At 54.3% G+C, this 19426-nt stretch overlaps 5 protein-coding genes across 5 annotated transcripts; 1 reads left to right on the top strand and 4 right to left on the bottom strand.

Moving 5' to 3' along the window:
• Nucleotides 1-273: 273 nt before the first annotated feature.
• F5Z01DRAFT_151911 (YT521-B-like domain-containing protein) lies at nucleotides 274-3008 on the bottom strand. Its single transcript, XM_046257735.1, has 4 exons — nucleotides 1843-3008; nucleotides 1729-1791; nucleotides 1153-1676; nucleotides 274-1104 (listed from the first exon to the last, which is right to left on the bottom strand). The coding sequence occupies exons 1-4, from the start codon at nucleotides 2534-2536 to the stop codon at nucleotides 535-537; spliced, it is 1851 nt and encodes a 616-aa protein (XP_046117588.1). The 5' UTR covers nucleotides 2537-3008; the 3' UTR covers nucleotides 274-534.
• A 5053-nt stretch (nucleotides 3009-8061) lies between these two features.
• F5Z01DRAFT_623368 (nucleophile aminohydrolase) lies at nucleotides 8062-8909 on the bottom strand (the record flags this gene model as incomplete). Its single annotated transcript, XM_046261315.1, has 2 exons — nucleotides 8062-8749; nucleotides 8803-8909. The coding sequence occupies 2 exons, from the start codon at nucleotides 8907-8909 to the stop codon at nucleotides 8062-8064; spliced, it is 795 nt and encodes a 264-aa protein (XP_046117589.1).
• A 212-nt stretch (nucleotides 8910-9121) lies between these two features.
• Nucleotides 9122-15268, top strand: F5Z01DRAFT_657936 (uncharacterized protein). Its single transcript, XM_046263670.1, has 2 exons — nucleotides 9122-9475; nucleotides 9530-15268. The coding sequence occupies exons 1-2, from the start codon at nucleotides 9296-9298 to the stop codon at nucleotides 15167-15169; spliced, it is 5820 nt and encodes a 1939-aa protein (XP_046117590.1). The 5' UTR covers nucleotides 9122-9295; the 3' UTR covers nucleotides 15170-15268.
• Nucleotides 15269-17680, bottom strand: F5Z01DRAFT_657939 (cation efflux family-domain-containing protein). Its single transcript, XM_046263671.1, has 4 exons — nucleotides 16900-17680; nucleotides 15930-16811; nucleotides 15803-15861; nucleotides 15269-15746 (listed from the first exon to the last, which is right to left on the bottom strand). Exons 1-4 carry the CDS (start codon nucleotides 17268-17270, stop codon nucleotides 15340-15342), a joined length of 1719 nt encoding a protein of 572 aa, XP_046117591.1. The 5' UTR covers nucleotides 17271-17680; the 3' UTR covers nucleotides 15269-15339.
• Nucleotides 17666-18208, bottom strand: F5Z01DRAFT_657943 (uncharacterized protein). The gene has a single exon (XM_046263672.1). The coding sequence runs from the start codon at nucleotides 18161-18163 to the stop codon at nucleotides 17900-17902; it is 264 nt and encodes an 87-aa protein (XP_046117592.1). The 5' UTR covers nucleotides 18164-18208; the 3' UTR covers nucleotides 17666-17899.
• Between the last annotated feature and the right edge of the window lie 1218 nt (nucleotides 18209-19426).

A 19426-nucleotide genomic window follows, 5' to 3' on the forward strand; every position in this document is an offset into this window, starting at 1 on the left:
TCATATGCGACATAGCACACGCCTCCTTTGGAGGACCATGACACCATCATCGTCATTCCGTCGCGACGAGATGAGATTCAACAACATCTCGATGCCAATGTCAGCGGTCTCCGGTGAGGTAAGTTTGCAGACTCCGCGAACAACCAGGCCGGTTCATCTCTCGCAGACGGAATGCCGCCGATTGCGGTCACCGACTCGACAGCCTCTGTTTCTGACGCCGTGCGGCTAGACGTCCGAAGAGACAAAGATGAAAGTCGTAAATCAAATGCATATTCCGTGTATCTGCAGATTTGTGGTATCGTGTACGTATCGTGTTCGCAATGCAGTCAACCGGCACCCCTATACAACGCCTGCTTCCCATTCGTTTCAAGCCGTGCAATGCTCCAGAGAATCGAGACCTTCCCATCATAACCATGGTAGCCGGACCATGCTCTTGCAAAGAAAGATCCGTGACCCGCAGGGTCTTGTCGTTGTACTTCCGCGATGACGCTTCGTGTATGCTTTCCTTCACCTCCATGCAGCACTGTGCTTCTTTCAGGACCCATACAGCCTCATCTGGGGGTACCCAGGTACCATTCCCATGGGCGCCCTCATGGGCTGCCCGTATTGTGTATGGCTCGGGAATCGGTTGAAATATCCTATGAGCTTTCTGCCCACGGCAGGCTCCAGCTCTGTTCCATCTCTTGCAATCTTCACCTCCCGGCTCGAGTTCCACGGGTTTCGTAACCCTCTCGCTCGGTAGAAGGGAAGTCGATTTGTAGAAAGCCACTCTAGCTTGAAGGGCTTACCCCACGTCTTCTGGTCCTCCTCCTCGTCCGTCTCTTTATTTTGTGTCTCATCCTCTTCGTCCTCTGCTTCGTCGCGTTCAATCTCCCAGAATATTGTACCTCGCGCAGAATCGTCAATTATACGTCCGCTGGGTGCATGTTCGGTCGCCTCGGTCGGGATAGCCTTTGGCAAATCGGTATCGGTCGTCGTTTGCGCTTTCGGGGCAAATTCAATGGCGGCGTCGGGGTCCTGGTTAATCTCTGAAGCCATCCGAGCATATCCAAAATATTCGCCAGACTTGTTCGCTGAAAAGACAAGATATACATTGTCCGTCGCCTGGTAATAGTTAGCATTTCAAAGTAAAATGGGGCTTGGGCCACGTACCTTGAAAGCATTGTTGAGCGTGTCCTCGTTGTGAGATTGTGTCGCCCACATGCCTGTCTGTACACTCCGTTCAAGGTCCTCCACGGTCAAGCTCTTCAAGATGAAGAATTTGTCTTGCTGTCCCCCATCGGCTACGGTTTGACGCGGACGTGTAGTCTGAGGCTCCTCCCCAGTGGAATCTTCAGGTGTCTCGGGCTTGGCAGTAGTGTTGTCTTCGTCCGTTGGCACCGTCGACGTTGAGGCTGTACTCGAACCTGCTGGCCCCGTTGGTGCCGTCGCACCACCGGCTCCCTCGACCGTGCTCTTTCGCAAGCGGCTTACGAGCCTTACGGACTGAAACTTGGAATCGTGTAATTTCTGCTGCGCGGCCGCGCACGTTGCATCGTCCTTGAAGTTAGCAAAGGCGCAATTGCTCTTGGAAATCAAGAACAACGACTCGAGGCCCGGAGCTTCCTGGCATACATGATGCACGAGGCTCATGAGCTCAGTTTGTGGTGGCAGGTTGCCGACCCATATCGCGTGGCCTTGTCATCGTCAACATTGGGGAATGGGTCATAGATAGGTGGACAATCTCACCACTCTGTCTAGGTTTCCTTGGCGGCCCGCGCACAGCGCTCGTCTGTTGCCGATCCTGCTCATCTGCGACGGTGTTAGTCCTCTGTGACTGTCCATTTGCCCAAGCGCTCCTACCTGGGCCTCTTCTGTCCTGTGCCGACCAGCGTGGATCGGGGTGGTGATTGATGGTTACTCGTGGATCGATCGGCGTCGTCGGACTCGTGGGCATGTACTGCCCTGAAAACATGGCGGCTTGCATACTTTGATTTGGTGGCGCGTACTGAACATTCTGAGGATAGTAGTACCCTGGCTGTGAATGCCCCATAAGCATCTGGTTCTGGTAGTAGCTCATATTTTGCCGATGAGCATGCGCAGGAGGCATATGGCCTCCTCCATAGTATTGGGATACATGGGGCTGCTGTGACCCGTAATATGCATGGTTGCCCATACCCATGGGCGAGGACGGACCATATTGCCCCGTATGGTCCATCTGGTGCATCACAGGGGGCGATGCAGTCGGTATAAAGCGCTGTTGGCCACTCTGTGGGAATTGTTGCCCGCCTCTATGACACCCTCGCGGTAAGGCGCTAGCCATGGGTGCCATATTGTAGGGAGACTGCTGCTGAGATCCGTGAGACACATGGCCACCATGCGGTTGGTTGGCAAAAGCTGCGGGATCAGCTTGGGCGCCATTTGCTACCGTAGAGAGTGGCTCTTTTTCAGTGGGGTGAACATCGCCAATGGTCTTTTCGGCAGCTGAAGTGGTCGTTGTTGATGGTTCGTCGTGCTCGGTACCGAGCGTCGGTCCGGATGTCGCGAAATCTCCCATCACGCCTCGCAGGTTGCGTTTGGGGAAGCCGGCAAATTGTTGTTCGTACAACCCGAAACGCCAGTGTATAGCTTTTGAACTATACTGGAAAGAAATGAGATGCGCTGAGGGTTGGGGGCAGACAGGGGCCTGTCTTTCACCGAGGGTCTCAGTAAGTCCGCAGACAGGGTGGAAGAGAAATGTTGCTGTTGCTTAGCAACAATTGCCACTCAGGCACAGTGCCACGACAAGTGGGTAAGCTGTTCGGACTGGTGAAGATCGAAGTATCGGATCGTGTTGAAAGGCGCGGCGTGCTCGAGGCGAATTGTGCTTCTGCAGCAGTGTAGTAGTATTGTGCTCGGCAGCAGGTCTATAACCCTGGAAGCTGGTCTGGAGCCCGGGGTCTTTTCAACTGTTGGACAGCAACGGCGAGCTCTGTCTCTTGCTCGCCAGTCAACGACGCGAGTCCGGCCCAAAGCAGAGGAGTCGCTAAGCTTTTCAACTGTTCACAGGTTCTCGTCAGAAAGTCAGCGATAAGTGTGATGGAGATGAGGACTCACCACGCAGTAGTGCTACGCAAGACTTGTGCTGCTCGGAAGGAGCTGGGAATAACTGGGTAGGTAAAGAGGGTGTTGTGGCAGTGTGTATGAATTCGAGATCCTAGGATGAGGCGAATGTAAGAGAGCCTGGACTAGATCATAAGGGGAAATGCCAAGTGATATAATTGGCGTGTAGACGAACGTGATGGCGATCGTGGCCTGCGTCTTGTCCGTGTACAAGTGACTGGAATCATGCAGCCCAGGATCATAAACGATGACCCTTGCGACTTGATGATGTGATGTGCGTTTAGTGGCGCACCAACGCAGGTTGAGGACGACACGCGATGGTGTCTAAACAACTAGTAGTCGGCACAGCTTCTCTAATTGATGTTTGTGAAGGAGAAAGGGTATTTGAGCAGGATGCAACAAGGAAGATCCTGGTGGTAGGTACCGCACAGAATGTCCCGTCCAGAATGACAGTGTATCACCCTTGGCCTAACTGGTAGCCACAGTGTACAGTAGGACGAGGAGATGATGGTTTTTTATTAGCCAAGCCACATGTTCCTGGAGAACATTTATGGGAGGCAAATGCCATCTTGAGCTTGGAGAGGCCCCAGCCAACAAACGCCCACGGGTCCACGCTCGGCATCCGCAGGGCTACTGGGCCAAGCTATCCAAGAGGCTGCTATTAGTGGCCAATTCAACTCACGGAAGCTGGCGTCCCACAGCTAGGCAGGTCGAAACAACCTTCCGGCCAGCATGCCAAGTGCTCCATGCTGCAATTCGAGGCGGACAGTGGAGGCTGATGTGCATGTAGCCCTCCAAGGGCCCAATCCAGGACCTGCATGGCCAACAATCGTACTTACTCACCCAGGGGCGTGGGTGGGTGTGGTCCCCGTGGAAGCGCGCCGAAGGGACCTGGGCGTCTGTGATGTCCGGCGCAAGGTGTGGTCGTAAGAGAGGGCGGGATCAACTTTAGGATCTGAACAGAGCAGATTTCGAAGAGCGAACATCCACAATACCACCCAGCGGCGGAAACTAGGGGATCCAGGGGTGGGTGGGGTGGACCGAGCGGACTCGCTTGTACAGTATCCGTACAGGCTGACGACTGAACCTTGAACGTCCTGCCCAGTCATGTCCTCGAGGCGACGACATCACGTCGGTTGCCAACCACATCGCCAGGAATGGAACATTCGCCACTGAAATCAAGGGTCCCTGCCAAGCTACTGTGTACTTCCAGCGATGGACCCTTGGCCCTTGTGCAGTGACCCTTGACGCCTCCATGTGGCGCAGAAAGTCATGGATGAAATTGATACCTGATCAGCTGCTCCAAAGCCTCCAATCCAACGCGCGCCCGGCCGAAGCGCTCCGGCAACCGAGTCTCGACTTGGAAGACGGGTCCGCCCACAAGCCACCTTTCCAACCTGCCGTCTGGACGGTATTGGCACTTGGGCGGGGGGGGGGGGGGGGGGGGGATGGTTGTGGCGGCGGATCTAGAACTTGGAATTTGACAGCATGGACCGTCTCTCTCCCATTATCGTGGGCAATTGTGAGAGACGGTCTACGAACGTCCTCACCCAACCATTTTTCCCCAGCAGTGCCTAATGCGCCTTTGTGGCAAATATTAGACAGGGCACTGCCTGGCTGTCTGCAGTGAGCATGGCTGTTACTGCGGTTGCTTTTCTTCGTTGATTTCTGATAGCGACTGCTACCAAGTTAGGTCAAGGTGCTACCAGCCCGAAGACACTACGACAAAGCCTCAGCACCGTAGCAATTCGCCACTTTGGATACCCTGGCCAAGAGAAAACACCCCCATTTGTCATCGTATACCCTCTTGCGCAACACAAGCCACCGCAGGCTTCACAAAAGTCGACTGCGGTGCGCGTCCACAACGAGGCTGCCCAATTCGCAATGAGGTGACGTTGCGGCACATGTGCGAGTGGGGAGGCAATGGAGATGATCGGCGTTGGCCCTTCGCCAATCCGAATGGCTGTAATGAAAGTTCGATTCCTCACAGAATCGAGGAAATTGTTTCACCGATCGCAAACCACCATCTCCAAGAGCCCCCCTCCCCTGCGCCACGACGTCATCACTACAACTGTCTGTGCGCGACGCACTCCGTACAGTGTACGGTCCGGCACCTCGTGACGACTGCGTATACTCTAACACAACTGCGAGGACAATTGTATGAAAGTTATCTGCTCAGTAAAGAAAAGAAATTAGATTTATACCAACCCGGGATGCTACTAGTGAGATCTTACCCAGTGCTCGCACGCCCGGATTTTCGGCGTTACGGTTGTGTGCCATGAAATTATGCACACTAAACTGTGCTCTGCGCCAAGCCACCCTATCAATCCACTTGTCTCCGGGGCAGCATCCCACCAATTCGTCAGAGTCGAAATGTCAGGTCACAGGTGCCGCGGCAGGGATGCCATCGCACCGTCTTGAAATGCCCATCAGTTCTCCGGAGCAAACCATCGCCACGGTTCATAAGTCACTACTAGTAGGCTATCCGTACTTGCTACCGTTGTACAAGAGTAATTCGTGCGCTCTGCTCCGTGCGCCGATAGCTACTAAGGCGGTACTTTCCCACTTCAGTATCGAAACAAACTTTCAACGCTGTTTGTTCAAATGCCCTAGCGTCAACCCCTAGCAAGCGAGACGCACTATCGACAGCTGTACGTGTACCGCAGTGGGCTCAGCATAAGCCCATGACGTCTCGTTCCGAATACGTACTCAGTACGTATGAATATTGACCCTGTGAGCTATTGCATGTAGATCGCAATCCATGTCAATTGGATCGGCTTTTGTTGGTTGAATGTCCCCTCGCCTCGTGTCACGTGTCCCCCGCACAAAACGTCGCCGTTAGCCAACCGACAATCAGACAGTCACTAAATGAACGACGAGAGGTTGACGTGCCTCAGGCGAGCATTCACAAAGAGAAGCGGTGAAATTTCGTCTCAACGCAATACCACCCACAAGCAGCCTAAGGATACCAGCATCAAATTCTGCGGCTTATCGCCGCAATAACTCCAAGTCTCCAACCGCGTTGTCGCTCGGGCTCGTGGGGCATGTCTGCCCAAAGGGGACTAGAGCCCGAAAGACCATTGATTGCGTGATGACGACATACAACTGTCAGTGACGACCTTGGGGCATTCGGGACGCAGAGTACCGCGAGCACTGATCATGATAGGCTACGATCTGGGACTCGGGGACCATGTTCAGGACCTTCAGGTACCAGAATCCTTGGATCACGATCAGACACAGGACACGGTCTCTCACCTGCGCTACGTTGTGCGTACTCCGGTCCACGATCCACCTCAGGTTGTGCAGTGGTTGACTGTGAGGATTGGATGATGACCTCATCTTGGCAGTGCCTAGCAGATGCGGTCATCAAAGGCCTCGAAAGAATATTCTAATGATGAAACTCGCGGCAGTGTCATGGTTTCACAGTGTCGATACGCGACAGAAATTGAGTCTCTTTTGATACGTATATAGCATCCAATAATGTTCAAGTGCAGTGCAGCTTCGCATCACTTGGAGTACGTACTTGCGGGCTGAAATAGAGCTACACCCAAGGCCAGCATGAAATGCACTGCCGCTTTTCCTTTTGCTTCTCTCGCAATCGTGGCAAGTTCAAATCGGCGAGAGCCATCGGTAGCCCGAGAATTGGAGCTTTGCCGCCAATGAACGTTGACGTTTTTGCACCTCTCGTACTTGTAGTCGTGAATTAGGGGATCGAGCAAATAAATCTACAGTACGGAGTACTACAACGATGACCTACGAAATTCTACTCATATCGGGGGGAATGAAAAATGTATCTCTTGCCAACCCTAATAATTATTGATGGCTATAGACTGCCCACGAGAGAGACCCTGTACTGATTTTCATGATATATCCTCTTCACGGAAGGATACCTAGGGTAGGCCGTACAGCAAGAGGTCCTCATCTGGGGAATTGTGGAGGTGCGTGCCGCTCTAGTCTCCAGCCACATTCCCGCTAGCAAACGCCGAACATTTTGCCTCACCTTACCGAGTCTTCACCGCTGCCCGATGTTCTGCATCCTGTCCCGGGTTCGACGACCCGTAAGGGCTGGCCAATTATATTTCTTCTCCTGTCATGGCCGCACGCATCTCCTCGAACTTGATGTCAAAATGCTCGAAAGGGGACCCATCGGCCACCGCCGAGGCTCTTGCCCCAATTCTATCCAAGACTCCAAGACTCCAAGACTCCAAGTGCAACAAAGGCGTAATTAGTCGTATTGCTCGGTGGCAAAAACAGATTTCGATGTTTGGGCTCCGCGAAAGCTGCCGGCATAGAGTTCGTGAGCTTAGCTCGAGACCCTCACGAGCTCGTGCCATTGACCAGTCGCATTGCCTCGATTCTGTTGCCGTCCTCGAGTGACAGGCTGACAGCCAGCACATTTGCCACTGTCACGCGTGTCGACAAGCCTCTCATGAGTCAACACGCAAAGTCAAGCTCGTGGCTTGCGGCCCATCACTGTCCCGTCTTGGTAGACTCTTAATTATCCCCCCACCAAATACGCGAATGTATCATTTTTAGAGCTCGGAACGGATGGCGTCCGCCCAAAGTCCCGACACTCCGTGACTCGAGGCTGGCAACACGCCCCCCCTCATGGCGGTTGAGATGCGGTTCTGCAGTTTCTCCATGTGGCCGGCCGAACAGTCTTCACAAACTCACATTGATTGGTAATGATGCACCGGCATTTTCACGAGACCGCGTAAAGTTTCCTCTGTACGCAAACACCTCGCCACTCTACTGTGCTTCCATCGTCGTCGGTCTCCAATTGGCAAGAGGGTCTATCTGGCCCCAAGCCACATATCTTTGGAAGGCTGCTTCACCACGTGTAAGCCAAAATATGCTCTCCGAAACTTAATAAAGCCCTCAAACATGGTCTGTGTGAAGCCAGTCAGACCAGATGTGTGGAAATTCAGTCATCAAAATATTTCGTCATTGAGTCATGCCTGATTGAGTTCCAACTAAGCTTTAGTCCTTCTTCAGAGGCAACATGATCTCCTCGATGCCATCCTTTGTTATCACCATCATCTGCAAGTTGTCGCCAACCTCAATGTGACGCTCAACTGCACCGTCAAACGCATCTTTGACGATTGTCTCTACCACAGGCCTGGAGAGAGGGTGGCGCTCCCGCTCCTTGAGCTCATGGCCTACTCCACTACCCGGCACATACTGGTTCTTGAAGTTGACGTTGCTGTCGAGGAAGGGCATGATCAGACTGGCGGCAGCACCACCAGCACGGCACTGCTCCCGCTCATAACTGCCCACCGGGTCGTATGAGTAGACCGCACCTTTGCCCTCCTCGTCGATGCCGCCCAGCATAGCGTGCGTGTAGTAGGGAAAGAAGCGCTTGTTGTACAGGATGGTGGAGAGGCGCTTGGCGCAGGCGTGGACGCTCATGGGCTTGCCATGACGATAGCGATAGATTTTGCAGACAGTGTCAAGCTGGTCGCGCAGGGCGTTGCCGTCGGCAGCGAAACCACAGACGGACAAGGCAATCGTGGCATCGGACTGGTCAGAGTTGCTCCCGCCGATGCGGAATACCTTCGGGGCCATGCGAGAGTTGATGCTGTAGCCGCTGGTGTGTCGGGTATCGCCTGCCATTATGCAGAAGTCCGCACCGGCGATAGCTAGCGTAGAACCGCCGTTGTCAGAGTAGCTTTGGCATGGTTAGTTGGATGCCGATAGGTACGGTATGGGAAGTACCCTCACGGATTGAAGCGATGCTCTCGAAACTCTCCATTGTTGGTTCGTGGGGCATCGGAGAACGAGTAGTTGGGCCCGTTCATCACCGGGTTTTGGCTGAACATGGCTGACATGGGGTGCTAGTATCGTACTGATCAGATCGAGTCGTGGAAGGGTGACGGGCTTGCGGTGTGGTAGAACGAATGCGATCCCTTGGGCTTTGGCAACGGTTGACGTTGGAGGTCGACGTGGGATGCAGCGAAGCTATGAGGCTGCCGCAAGCACGCGTCAAGCTTGGCCGCCTTGAGGTTGGGGTAGCTGAAATGACTAAGCGGATATAGACCCACATTTGCTTGGCCGTGATTGAAGGTCCGTCCCTCTCCTGAACGGTCGTCATCTCGAGAAACTACCAGTACGTCTGCCAAAGGTAGCCTGGCTACCGCGCGAACAAGCCAGGCCTATTTGCCTTTTTCCCACCGTTTGAAGCGTTCTGTTGATTTTGGTCGTCCAGCTCTCCACGATGACGCGCGATATCCGCGCTCAGGCGCTGCTGAAGATTGCCTCGCTCTCTGCAGGAAGCTCGTCCCCGGCTGATCGTTCGGACCTGGACAGGCTTTGCCGCGCATGCCATGCCACGGGCAAGGCAAGGGACTACTCCCACAGTGGTAAAACTGCGACCTCGCTCGGCAAAGTTCCCATGGTTGGTCTGGCTGTGCAGAAAGGTTCGGACTTGGGGGCGCTAATATTCCCATAGTCCATTCGCGAATTCGAGGTTCTCCTAGCATTGTGCAAGACAGCGCCCAACATCCAAAACGCGCAAAGTGCGCAGCGACTGTCGTACCAGCTCACACCATATATCCTCGAGGCGCCGGTTCAAGCTTTCATCCCATCGCCGTTCTTCCGGAAGATTGACCCTTCGCCGACCGAATCGCTTGCCTTCCATGTGACGGGCGCCTTACTGTCGCTAGGATCAGCTTATAGCGAGCTTCAGGGCGCTGTCACGGACAGTGTTTGGTCGTTCCTGAATACCTGTACTAGGGCTACAGACACAGTTCTATCATCGCCGCATGCGGACCCCGACAATGTCCAACTCGACGAGGCTATTCGCACCGTGACCATTGTTGTTGCATTGCTTGGGTTCATGGATGCCGCGTCCGCACAGGCTGACTTCTGGAGGTCTAATGGGCGACTGGCTCTTGTGCAAAAAGTGCGACATATCTTATCCGAGCGCTTCCTAGTAGCTGTGAACGCCGCCCTGTCTACGATTCGCAATTCGCACAGCCATGAGAGAGAGGTGCGAGAATGGAGACGCCTTATTCGTCACTACTCACACTTAGACCGGCCCTTGGGCGCCATGCTTCTGCAACGCAGCTTCATGTCTCTTCTGGCAACAAGCACGTCGCTCCTGGTTGCCAATGCCGCCGAGCTACAGGACACGCACATCTTGGATGTGCTGATGTCGCGCGGTAGCAACATCTTCCAGGAATTTCCCCCAAACACGGAAGACGACCTGGCCTCGGTGGAAGTGTTCGCAGCTTTCACCATCGAGCAAATGGCCCATATGGAAAACAATGAGGATTACCTACGAATGAGCAGTCCTTCTGAGCAGCGTCTCGCGTATGCCTCCAAGGCTGCAGCGCTTGTCTCATTTCTAAATTGCTCCCTCCTTAATGAGGAAGTTGCTGACGTGGACACGCTGCTAGGCTGGCTCCAAGAGTCTTTGGGAGAGCCGGAGCAGGTGGACGACCACCTTCTGGCATCCGTCGTTGTCCGATCACTGGCCATTATCTGCCACATTTCTCCATCCTTCACGCCGACAATCAGTCGATTGTTGCCAAAATTCTTGGTCCAGAGTGCTCCCCCCAGTGAAACCGTCGCTGTCGCCTCGAAATCACTGGCGTATGTTTTAAAGTCACTCTCTAAGGACGCCGTCATCAGTACTCTGTACTCTCTTGGCAACATCTTGAGTCCCGAAGCAGAGGCGAGCTTGTCCAATGGCCAGATTAATGGGACTGCTGGGGGCGACGCCAATCTCGCCCCGATGTACGGCAATCGCCAATCAGTCGGCAGCACTATCTCCTTTACAGGATTCGGCGAGGACGGGAGCGTCATGGCGTATGAGTACGTTGTTCACGCTATTTGCTGCATTGCCGAGACTTGTCAAGACGATAAGATCACCGCATTGGCTCAGTCAATGCTTGTACAGAAGTACAACAAGGTCAATCCCGGCGCCGATGTTCACATTATATCCGGAGCAGCGATCCTGGCTCTGAATGGAGGCCAGCTGGAATTCAAATCACTGCTCAAGTGGTACACGCGAACGTGCCACGAGAGCATCGCTGAGAACAAGGATTACCTGAAAGCCGCGGTGCTGAAGGCGCGCGCGTACATATCGGCCAATGTCAGCCGCAACTCGTCGCTGTTTGACATTTATTGGGAGCATTTGTTGGAAACAATCATCTCCTTCGGCGACGCAGGCTATCATGGACACACGAAAGAGGCCGACGTGCAGCTTGCCGCTGAAGAGATTGCCGAGTTGCTGCACCCTGTTGCAGTGTTCATGTCTCGCAATGATTTCGCCGCCGAGCCCGTCGAAAACGACGAACTGGCGCAAATGCTGCGCGATGCCTGGTTCAACATCGTCGTTCACGGGTTTACCACCGCCAGCACCATGGGCAAGCTTTATATCGACGATCTTCGTACCATTGCGGTGCACTCCCCACCGTTGGTCGCTGAGAAGCGTAGCGAGCAGCTTGAGAGTGACATTGAGCTCAACACGGTGCTCAGACGCGGAAACAGTAGCGAGCGCGAGGCTGCCCAGAAGAAGCAGCTGTGCGAACTGATTCCCGCCAAGGCAGGTGACATTAAGGGTCTGAGCTATCGAAAAGTCATCTTTCTACAGTCGGCGTACTTGGTCGAGAGCCTTCGCACAGATGTTGGTGATTGCACCAAAGTGTTGTCGTACTTCTTGGAGCCCAGCATGCGAAAGGGTGATGTGAGCAGTGCCATGGAAGGCATCGCTTCCACGGTGGTTGACAGGTTCGTCAAGAAGACACTCAACGGCACGGACCCAGTGTTCTCTGCGCAGTACGCGGCAAAGCAGCTCGTGGAAATCTTCCGAGGTTGCTGCCATCGCATTGAACGCGTCCAACAAGCTGCGCTGCTGTGCGCTGATCGGATCATCCACGACATCCCTTCAGCTTTATGCAGCCGCACATCCCTCTTTGCTCTCCTCGAACTGCTGTCGTTGATGTGGACTAGTTGTCTTGAGGCCGAGACCGATCTATATGCCCCTCGCGCCGTGTTCAGGTCGCAGCTCGGCGGTGTCACGGTAGAGCTTTCCGACAACTACGAGTTCAGACGCCGGACACTGGACACCCTCAATAAGAAGGCTAAGATCTGGGTCAACACAGCCATCAATCTAGCGCCTCTTGACGTCAAGGGTCTGCTGCAGACATATCTCTCCGAATTCAGCGACGACGGGGCCTACGGCCATATTTCCCTCGGAAGATCCTTCGCGCTGGAACTCGGATCTGTCATTCCATCGACAGATCAGCGACTGCAGTCTCTGGACAGGGTCGGCGACTGCGAGATCAACACTGCTTCGGATCTCATTGCTCAATACACTACTCGCCAGGAATACCGGTATGGAGAGACGTTGCCAGATCGTGGTAACGAATTGATGAGCTTCATGACCCAGGGTCGTAGGCAGTCTATGAGACCTCCCACCCTAGCTGAGAGTGCCAATGCGTCCACCGCGCTTGCTCACGTTGAAGCTCGGATCCTTAGTAAGAAGACGACCTCGCTGAACGAGATCCGGGACATTTTGCGAAGGGCAGCCGCGCTCCTCTGCCGCAGCCATGTCGACGAGTCCGCCGTTGCGCGCTATCTTGTGAGCATTCCATTCGCCCTCTTCACCAAGCAGTCCATGAAGCTGGGAGTGTCTTTGTGGCTTGGGGTCATCAATGAGAACCCACGCCTGGAGTCAAAGCTGGTGAATGAGATTGCGCAGCAGTGGGAGTTCTCCATCACGCGTCGCGTTGGTCTTTTCAATCCTGCTCTGTCGCATCCGGATCCCTTCTTTTTGAAAGAGGAGTTTGCCCCCAGTGAGCTGGAGGCGTTGGCCAAGCGCAAGCAGCTTGTACACGACATGCTGTCGCCCCATGCACGCCTGTTGCAGTTCTTTGCGAGCCACTTCAACGCCACGCGGCTCGGCAGTATCGACACACGAAGGAGTCTTCTACGCATGCTAGACTTGACTCTAGTTGCCCTGACAGACGCGGCCCCCCACCCCATGGCGAGGGAGCTACGTTTCCTTATGATCCTGTTCGGTCTTAGGGTCCTGCGCGCGAGTTCTATGATCGGAGCTGAAGCTCAGTGGCGACTTAAAGACAAGATCCTTTCGGCCGGTCTGAGTTGGTTCAAGCATTCACCAAAGTGGTCCTTTGGTAGCAATCTGCTTCAGCTGCGGACAGAGGTGCGCCTCATCACCGATGTCCTCGCGGGATTGAAGGTGGTGTCGTTCATCGGGGCCAACCTCGTGGGTAGTAGCAAGTCTTTGCAACCCAAGGAGCAGCTCTTCCAACTTCTTCTTGAGAACGAGCAGACTCGCCTGTGCGTCTGGATCAGTCCTTTGTCTGCTTCGGCTTTCCACATGCCCCATCACTCACACAAGTCTGCTGCTGAATCAGCTCTGGCTTCTCAGGTTCGCACTGCATGGGGGCTTGACCCGGCTATTGCGATCGAACTAGCCACGCGGTATCATTCGCCTCGCATCCACAAAGAGATCCGGTCTTTGCTTCTCGCGAATCCTGAACGAGCCGTCAATCTGCCAGAAGCAATACCCCTAATCTTCAATGGCGGATTGCCCAGCGATGCTGCGCCAGCGCTCAAGTACATGCTCTATTGGGAACCGGTCAACCCGATCACGGCCGTGTCCATGTTCACGCCGGGGTACAAAGATCATCCATTCTTGGTCCAGTACGCCATGCGCGCCTTGGAATCCCACAATGTCGATGTGACGTTCTTCTACGTTCCGCAGATTGTGCAGACCCTTCGTTACGATCGCATGGGCTATGCCGAGCGCTACATCTTGGAGACGGCGCAGTTTTCGCAGCTCTTCGCTCACCAAATCATTTGGAACATGAAGGCCAACTCCTACAAGGACGACGATGCGCAGGTGCCCGATGAGATCAAACCTGACCTGGACCGCGTCATGGGGAAGATGGTGGACAGCTTCACTCCATATGACCGAACCTTTTACGAGCGTGAGTTTGCCTTCTTTGACGAAGTGACGGACATCTCTGGCAAGCTCAAGCCGATCCGTGAACGGCCCAAGGACGAGAAGAAGCAGAAGATTGAGGAGGAGCTCCGCAAGATCCAGGTGGATGTCGGTGTCTACCTGCCCAGTAACCCCGAAGGCGTTGTCATTGGGATCGATCGCAAGTCGGGCAAACCTCTACAGAGCCACGCCAAATGCCCCTTTATGGCGACCTTCCGCGTCAAGAAATCTAAGAATGGAGTGGAGGAGACCAACAAGATGCTCGAGGATGTTAACGACGCCCCTCAAGAGGCAGTAGAGAATGGTCTGCCCGCCGAAACCACCATAGAGGCCTGGCAGTCTGCGATCTTCAAGGTCGGCGATGATTGTCGGCAGGACGTTCTGGCCCTGCAGATGATCTCCGCGTTTAGGGGCATCTTCCACAACGTGGGCTTGGACGTATGGGTTTTCCCATACCGCGTCACCGCCACGGGACCTGGCTGCGGTGTCATTGACGTGCTTCCCAACTCCATCTCCCGCGATATGCTCGGCCGCGAGGCCGTCAACAAGCTGTACGACTACTTCGTCTCTAAATACGGCAACGAGGACTCGCTGCGCTTCCAGCAGGCGCGCAACAACTTTGTCAAGTCCATGGCCGCCTACTCGGTCATATCCTTCCTACTGCAGTTCAAGGACCGCCACAACGGCAACATTATGATTGACGACGGCGGTCACATTATCCACATTGACTTTGGCTTCTGCTTCGACATTGCCCCCGGAGGCATCAAGTTTGAGCGAGCGCCGTTCAAGCTGACGCAGGAAATGCTGGCCGTCATGGGCGGCTCCACGGACCACCAGAGCTTCAAGTGGTTCGAGGAGCTGTGCGTCAAGGCCTTCCTCGCCAGCCGCCAGCACTGCGAGAAGCTCTGCCAGATGGTGTCGCTCATGATGGACAGCGGCCTGCCCTGCTTCAAGCCGGAGAGCGTCAAGAACTTCCGGGACCGGTTCGTCCTGGAGAGGAGCGAGCGCGAGGCGGCGGACTTTATGAGGGATCTCATCAAGAAGAGCGCCTCGAGCTACAGCACGGGTGTGTACGACCAGTTTCAGCTTCTTACCAACGGCATCCCCTACTAGTCTAGATACCGGGGTCGTTGATGATACTTGTAATACCTTGACTTTGTTGATGCGTGCATCATAAGTAGAATAGACGCGCAATAACTGCATATAACATTTAATCCATTCGCTTTGGTGCTAGATTGCATGGCTATTCAAAAGACACTCCCCCCGGCGCATGGCAGCTCACGTCACGAAGACGACGACTGTTTGAGCATGTGCGTCGGCGCATTGTAACTCGTATAGTCAACATGCACAAACGCCCTGTCCACAATCGGGACCCCCTCGAGGAAGTACGTCAACACCTCGCTGAGGTCGTGGCTGTCCTTGAGGGGCATGCTGGCGTCCAGCACAATGTCCACCTCGACAAAGAGCTTGTCGCCGGCATGGTAGGCACGCAAGTTCTGGATGCGGCGAATCGCCGTGGCGAAGCGCATGGTGAGGTAGAGCAGCAGGTTGCGCTCGTCAGGCTGGGCGGAGAACCCAGTCAGATTCCGAACGTGATGGGCTGATGTCTTGGACCACTGGAGGATGACAAACAGGGAGAGAAGGAGACCACCTGTTGCGTCTAGCCACCATATGTGCCCGTAGAACCCAACTTTGACCCTGTGTCAGTCTATTCTCATTCTCATTCTTGCACGTGGGCGAACTCACTGATAGGAAAGAGTATAGAGCCAAAGTTGAAAACCATGTCGGTTTTGCAGTCTTCGGCTCTACGAGGAGGGAGAAGAGACGGTTAGCTGAGGGGCCAAGAGCTGAGAAGGGTGGGAGGGCGACTCACAATGCGCGCACGCTAGAATTCTTGACAAGACGGCACCAAAGCCACACAGCGCCTTTGATGACTATGGTGCCTGCCATGATACCAATAGCCGCCGGGCCGAGCTGTAGCACCTTGTGTTCCGGTCCCGCGAGCCGCTGGATGCACTCGAGCAGGACTTGGCAGAAACTGGTGATCATGATGACCGAGAAGACCAAGACACCCACTGGCTCCAAGCGTCGCCGGCCGACGGGATACGTGAACTGGTCCGACTGGCTGGCGAGGATGAGCCGCGTAGTCAGCCAGACAATGGCTGTACTCAGAAAGTCGAGAACGGCGTCGACAAGACTGGCGAGGACAGACATGGAGGGTGTCCATATGACGACGACGAGTTTGGCGGCGAGCAGAACAGCGTTGGCGATAAAGTTGATCCAGATGGCGAGTGTGACGATGGGGCTGTCGCTGTCAAGGTCGGCATCCTCGAGCCACGGGAGATTGGGCTTTGGTCCAGGGGTGGAGGTGGCTGTCCTGGTAGGTGTTACGGGGCCGTGGTCATCATCGCCATCGTCGGTATGCATGAGGAGAGGGAGTGACTCGGAGGAGCGGAAGATGTCCTTTGGCGTGCGTTTCTGGAGAGGCGTGGGGTTTGCGTTGGATGTGTTGGGCGTCGTCGTGCCATAGGAGCCGTTGGCCGGTGGAGAAGTGGCGGTGGGTGGTGATTGCGATGCTGATGTTGATGGCTCATCTTCCAGGATTGTGTCTGGGACGTCGACAGGGCGATAGGCCGAAGCATGGAGCTCGGCCGAGTACTCGTTGAGCAGCTCATGGGGAATGGTCGAGTCCAGCAGACGATCAATGTAGAGGTATTGCTGGATGAGGTCATTTGTCCTCTCATAGTATTTGCGGCTGTCGTTGGTATCAAACGTCAGCCAAGGGGTGAGTGATATCTCGAGGATGTGCTCAGCGCAGTGGAGCAGCACTGGGTCTGACTTACATTGGCTTTGACATGGTAGCGAGATCTTGGTCGCTTTTCCAGTATCTCTCCCATCGGTATCTGGGATTGCTTTTGCCAATAAGGCTCATGCTTCTCTGCTGCGGGCCATGGAGAATCTGGCTGAGGCGGTGCTCGTCATTGAGCAGTCGCCCAATGTCTTCCTCATCATCACGGTTCCAACCAGGACGGGGACCGGCTTCCTCATCCTGCTGCGACTTGGGCCTGTGCAAATTGTTGAGACTGGTCGCAGAGCGGGAGCGAAGAAGCGAGGCAAGATGGCCGCTGCGTGTCGGCAGTGGCGTCGAGTCCTCCGTCAGAATCAGAAAGGATGGTGTTGACGGCCGCCTTGGCCGAGCAGCAGGCGAGCTCATCCTCGCTCAGGACGTTCCAACTGAGGAGACGATGGCAAAGAAGGAACAAGACAAGTCACCACATGCTTCTAGTGCATATTTCCAGGATTGGGACGAAGCGCAAGAGCAAGAGCAAGAGTCGAGAGAGGGCGCGCGACCGCGCTTGGTCGCTTTTGGCAAGGCTGCGTCGATGAGTCGATTGGCCAATGATACTGAGGCAGAGTAGAGAGATGCTCAGGGTCGCGGTCAGTTAGTAGCGGAGACGACCTCCACGGCTGTGGTATTAAAGCAGCAGGAGTCAGGTCTATAAGTCAGTCAGAGCTGTTAGTCAGTATCTCTCGCCAGCCTAAATTTACCGAGAAAGCACTCCCAATTGTCGAGATGTGACTAACAGCTTTGATCAAACAATTGGGACTCTCCCTTGTTGCCGCTTTACTAGACCGTAGTGGAGGAGGTTCGAGAGAAAGATTACGTCAAGCCTTTTCCGTCCGTCCGCTTACTCAGCGGAAGGTTCCTGCCTGGTTACCCTACACGGTCTGGTTCTCCCTTTTTAAGTCAACAGTGTTTTGAACCAAGAAGCGATCATCAACTCGTTGCTTATTTGACGACGGTAGAGATAAAAAAAAATTACGTCTAACGGGATTGGCTCGTTATGAGATTCTTTGTCGTTCTTGCCACTGGTGCGAAGTGGACATTGCATTGATCTTTATTTGCACTCTCGATAAAGATGAAACATTGACGAATTCCCCATTGGATTGTTCACAATGCCACGGTAAGTCAAGCCAGATTGCTAGACATCGAGCTCGTGTATATTTCGCTGGAATTCCCCCTCCTGAAACCCGATCGTAGAAAACAACAAGAGCTTGCGCGATTGTACAGCACCGGGTAATTACGAAGCACAGCATAAGAGGCATGCGAACCCGGATCGCCAGGGAGGCTGATGCTTGTCATTGTCGTCGGATACGAGCGTCAGGGTGGGCGCGGCCACACGCCTCGGATGCAGCCAGTGGCCCGCCGCCCAGTATATAATATAATAATAGGCTGCAATGCAAGGGTGGCTGACGGTACTGCCGGTGGAGCGTGCAGGCATTGTCGACTTGAATATTTTCTTTTCATTTGGATACCTCTGCCAATTTGATCTTGTGAAATGGATGTGTTACCTTGATTGTAATCATCTGTCCGATAAAATCTTCCATCGCACCTATGGTAGCAAGATTTGGAGGGATGCCGCACCGAGCGAGGTTTCCGCCCTGATCTTCATGCATCCCTGTGCGGTGCGAGGTTCAGGCGATCAAAGCCAGGTATGGGCTGCCTCGAACATACCTACGATGACACCAATCCGCCCATAGGTGTGGTGGGTTCCCCTGACGATCAATTTGCTTGTGTCATCACGCATAGACTGTCGCGGCCTTCAACTCTCAGCCTTTGGTCGAGCATGAAAAAAGGGGAAAAAAAAATAAAAAAATTGAATAAAAAAATTGGTGACGAAGATGAGGCCATCCCCAAACCGAAATCGCGAGAAAGTCATGCACAAGCACCATCTGGAACCCGAACCCCGGCCGCCCCCACCGAGATCCATCAGATCCAGGGTCGAGACTACTGTGCGATGGTGGATTTAAGCTTGCTTCGTGTTGTGCTGACGAGGGTGAATGAGCAAAAACATGTGAGAAAAAGGGCAATGGGGTAGATTAGCATCTGAGGACAATGAGATACCTTGATTGTAGGAACATCCGGTAATTAAAAGGGCATCGTGGACGTGCTGCCCTTTGATCACATTGTGCTGAATCTGATCGCTGGCGCCCTGAGCAATTTCGCAGCTCCTCGGCTCGTGTCATAATCCCGGCCGAATGTGGTGATCATTGATCCACATGTGGTCCAGCGACTCGAGTGAGAGTCCAACTGTCCAAATCCAACAATGAGTCCTACGATAGAAGCCGTCAACGCACGCAGGGTTTATTAGACTGGCGGTTGGAATGAGACCTGGGCGTGCTAGAGCCTCGTTGAAATGCTGGACCGCATGCGCCCGTCGTCACGGGGACCAGGAGTCAGGAGTCAGAACTGCTCCCGCCCGCCCGCCCGCTGAGTGGCTCCAGTCCGGCTGTTTGGCGACTGGCGAGACATGGAGCATTGACAATTGCGAGCTGATAGCCTGATACCCACAGGAGCTCCTCAGCGGT

This window comes from Emericellopsis atlantica (genome assembly GCF_019669845.1).
Source record: "Emericellopsis atlantica unplaced genomic scaffold F5Z01scaffold_16, whole genome shotgun sequence".
In the NCBI taxonomy this organism is placed as follows: Eukaryota; Fungi; Ascomycota; class Sordariomycetes; order Hypocreales; family Bionectriaceae; genus Emericellopsis; species Emericellopsis atlantica.

Bases quoted from the DNA above. Each gene is read 5' to 3' on its own strand.
- F5Z01DRAFT_151911 (XM_046257735.1), bottom strand. From the start codon at position 2,536: ATGGGAGATTTCGCGACATCCGGACCGACGCTCGGTACCGAGCACGAC. The intron at 1,677-1,728 runs GTGAGATTGTCC...GACGATGACAAG, and splicing joins AAGGAAACCTAGACAGAGTG to GCCACGCGATATGGGTCGGC. The intron at 1,105-1,152 runs GTACGTGGCCCA...AACTATTACCAG, and splicing joins CGCTCAACAATGCTTTCAAG to GCGACGGACAATGTATATCT.
- F5Z01DRAFT_657936 (XM_046263670.1), top strand. From the start codon at position 9,296: ATGACGCGCGATATCCGCGCTCAGGCGCTGCTGAAGATTGCCTCGCTC. The intron at 9,476-9,529 runs GTTGGTCTGGCT...ATATTCCCATAG, and splicing joins CGCTCGGCAAAGTTCCCATG to TCCATTCGCGAATTCGAGGT.
- F5Z01DRAFT_657939 (XM_046263671.1), bottom strand. From the start codon at position 17,270: ATGAGCTCGCCTGCTGCTCGGCCAAGGCGGCCGTCAACACCATCCTTT. The intron at 15,862-15,929 runs GTGAGTCGCCCT...CCCTCCTCGTAG, and splicing joins AATTCTAGCGTGCGCGCATT to AGCCGAAGACTGCAAAACCG. The intron at 15,747-15,802 runs GTGAGTTCGCCC...ACAGGGTCAAAG, and splicing joins CTCTATACTCTTTCCTATCA to TTGGGTTCTACGGGCACATA.
- F5Z01DRAFT_657943 (XM_046263672.1), bottom strand. From the start codon at position 18,163: ATGCCTCTTATGCTGTGCTTCGTAATTACCCGGTGCTGTACAATCGCG.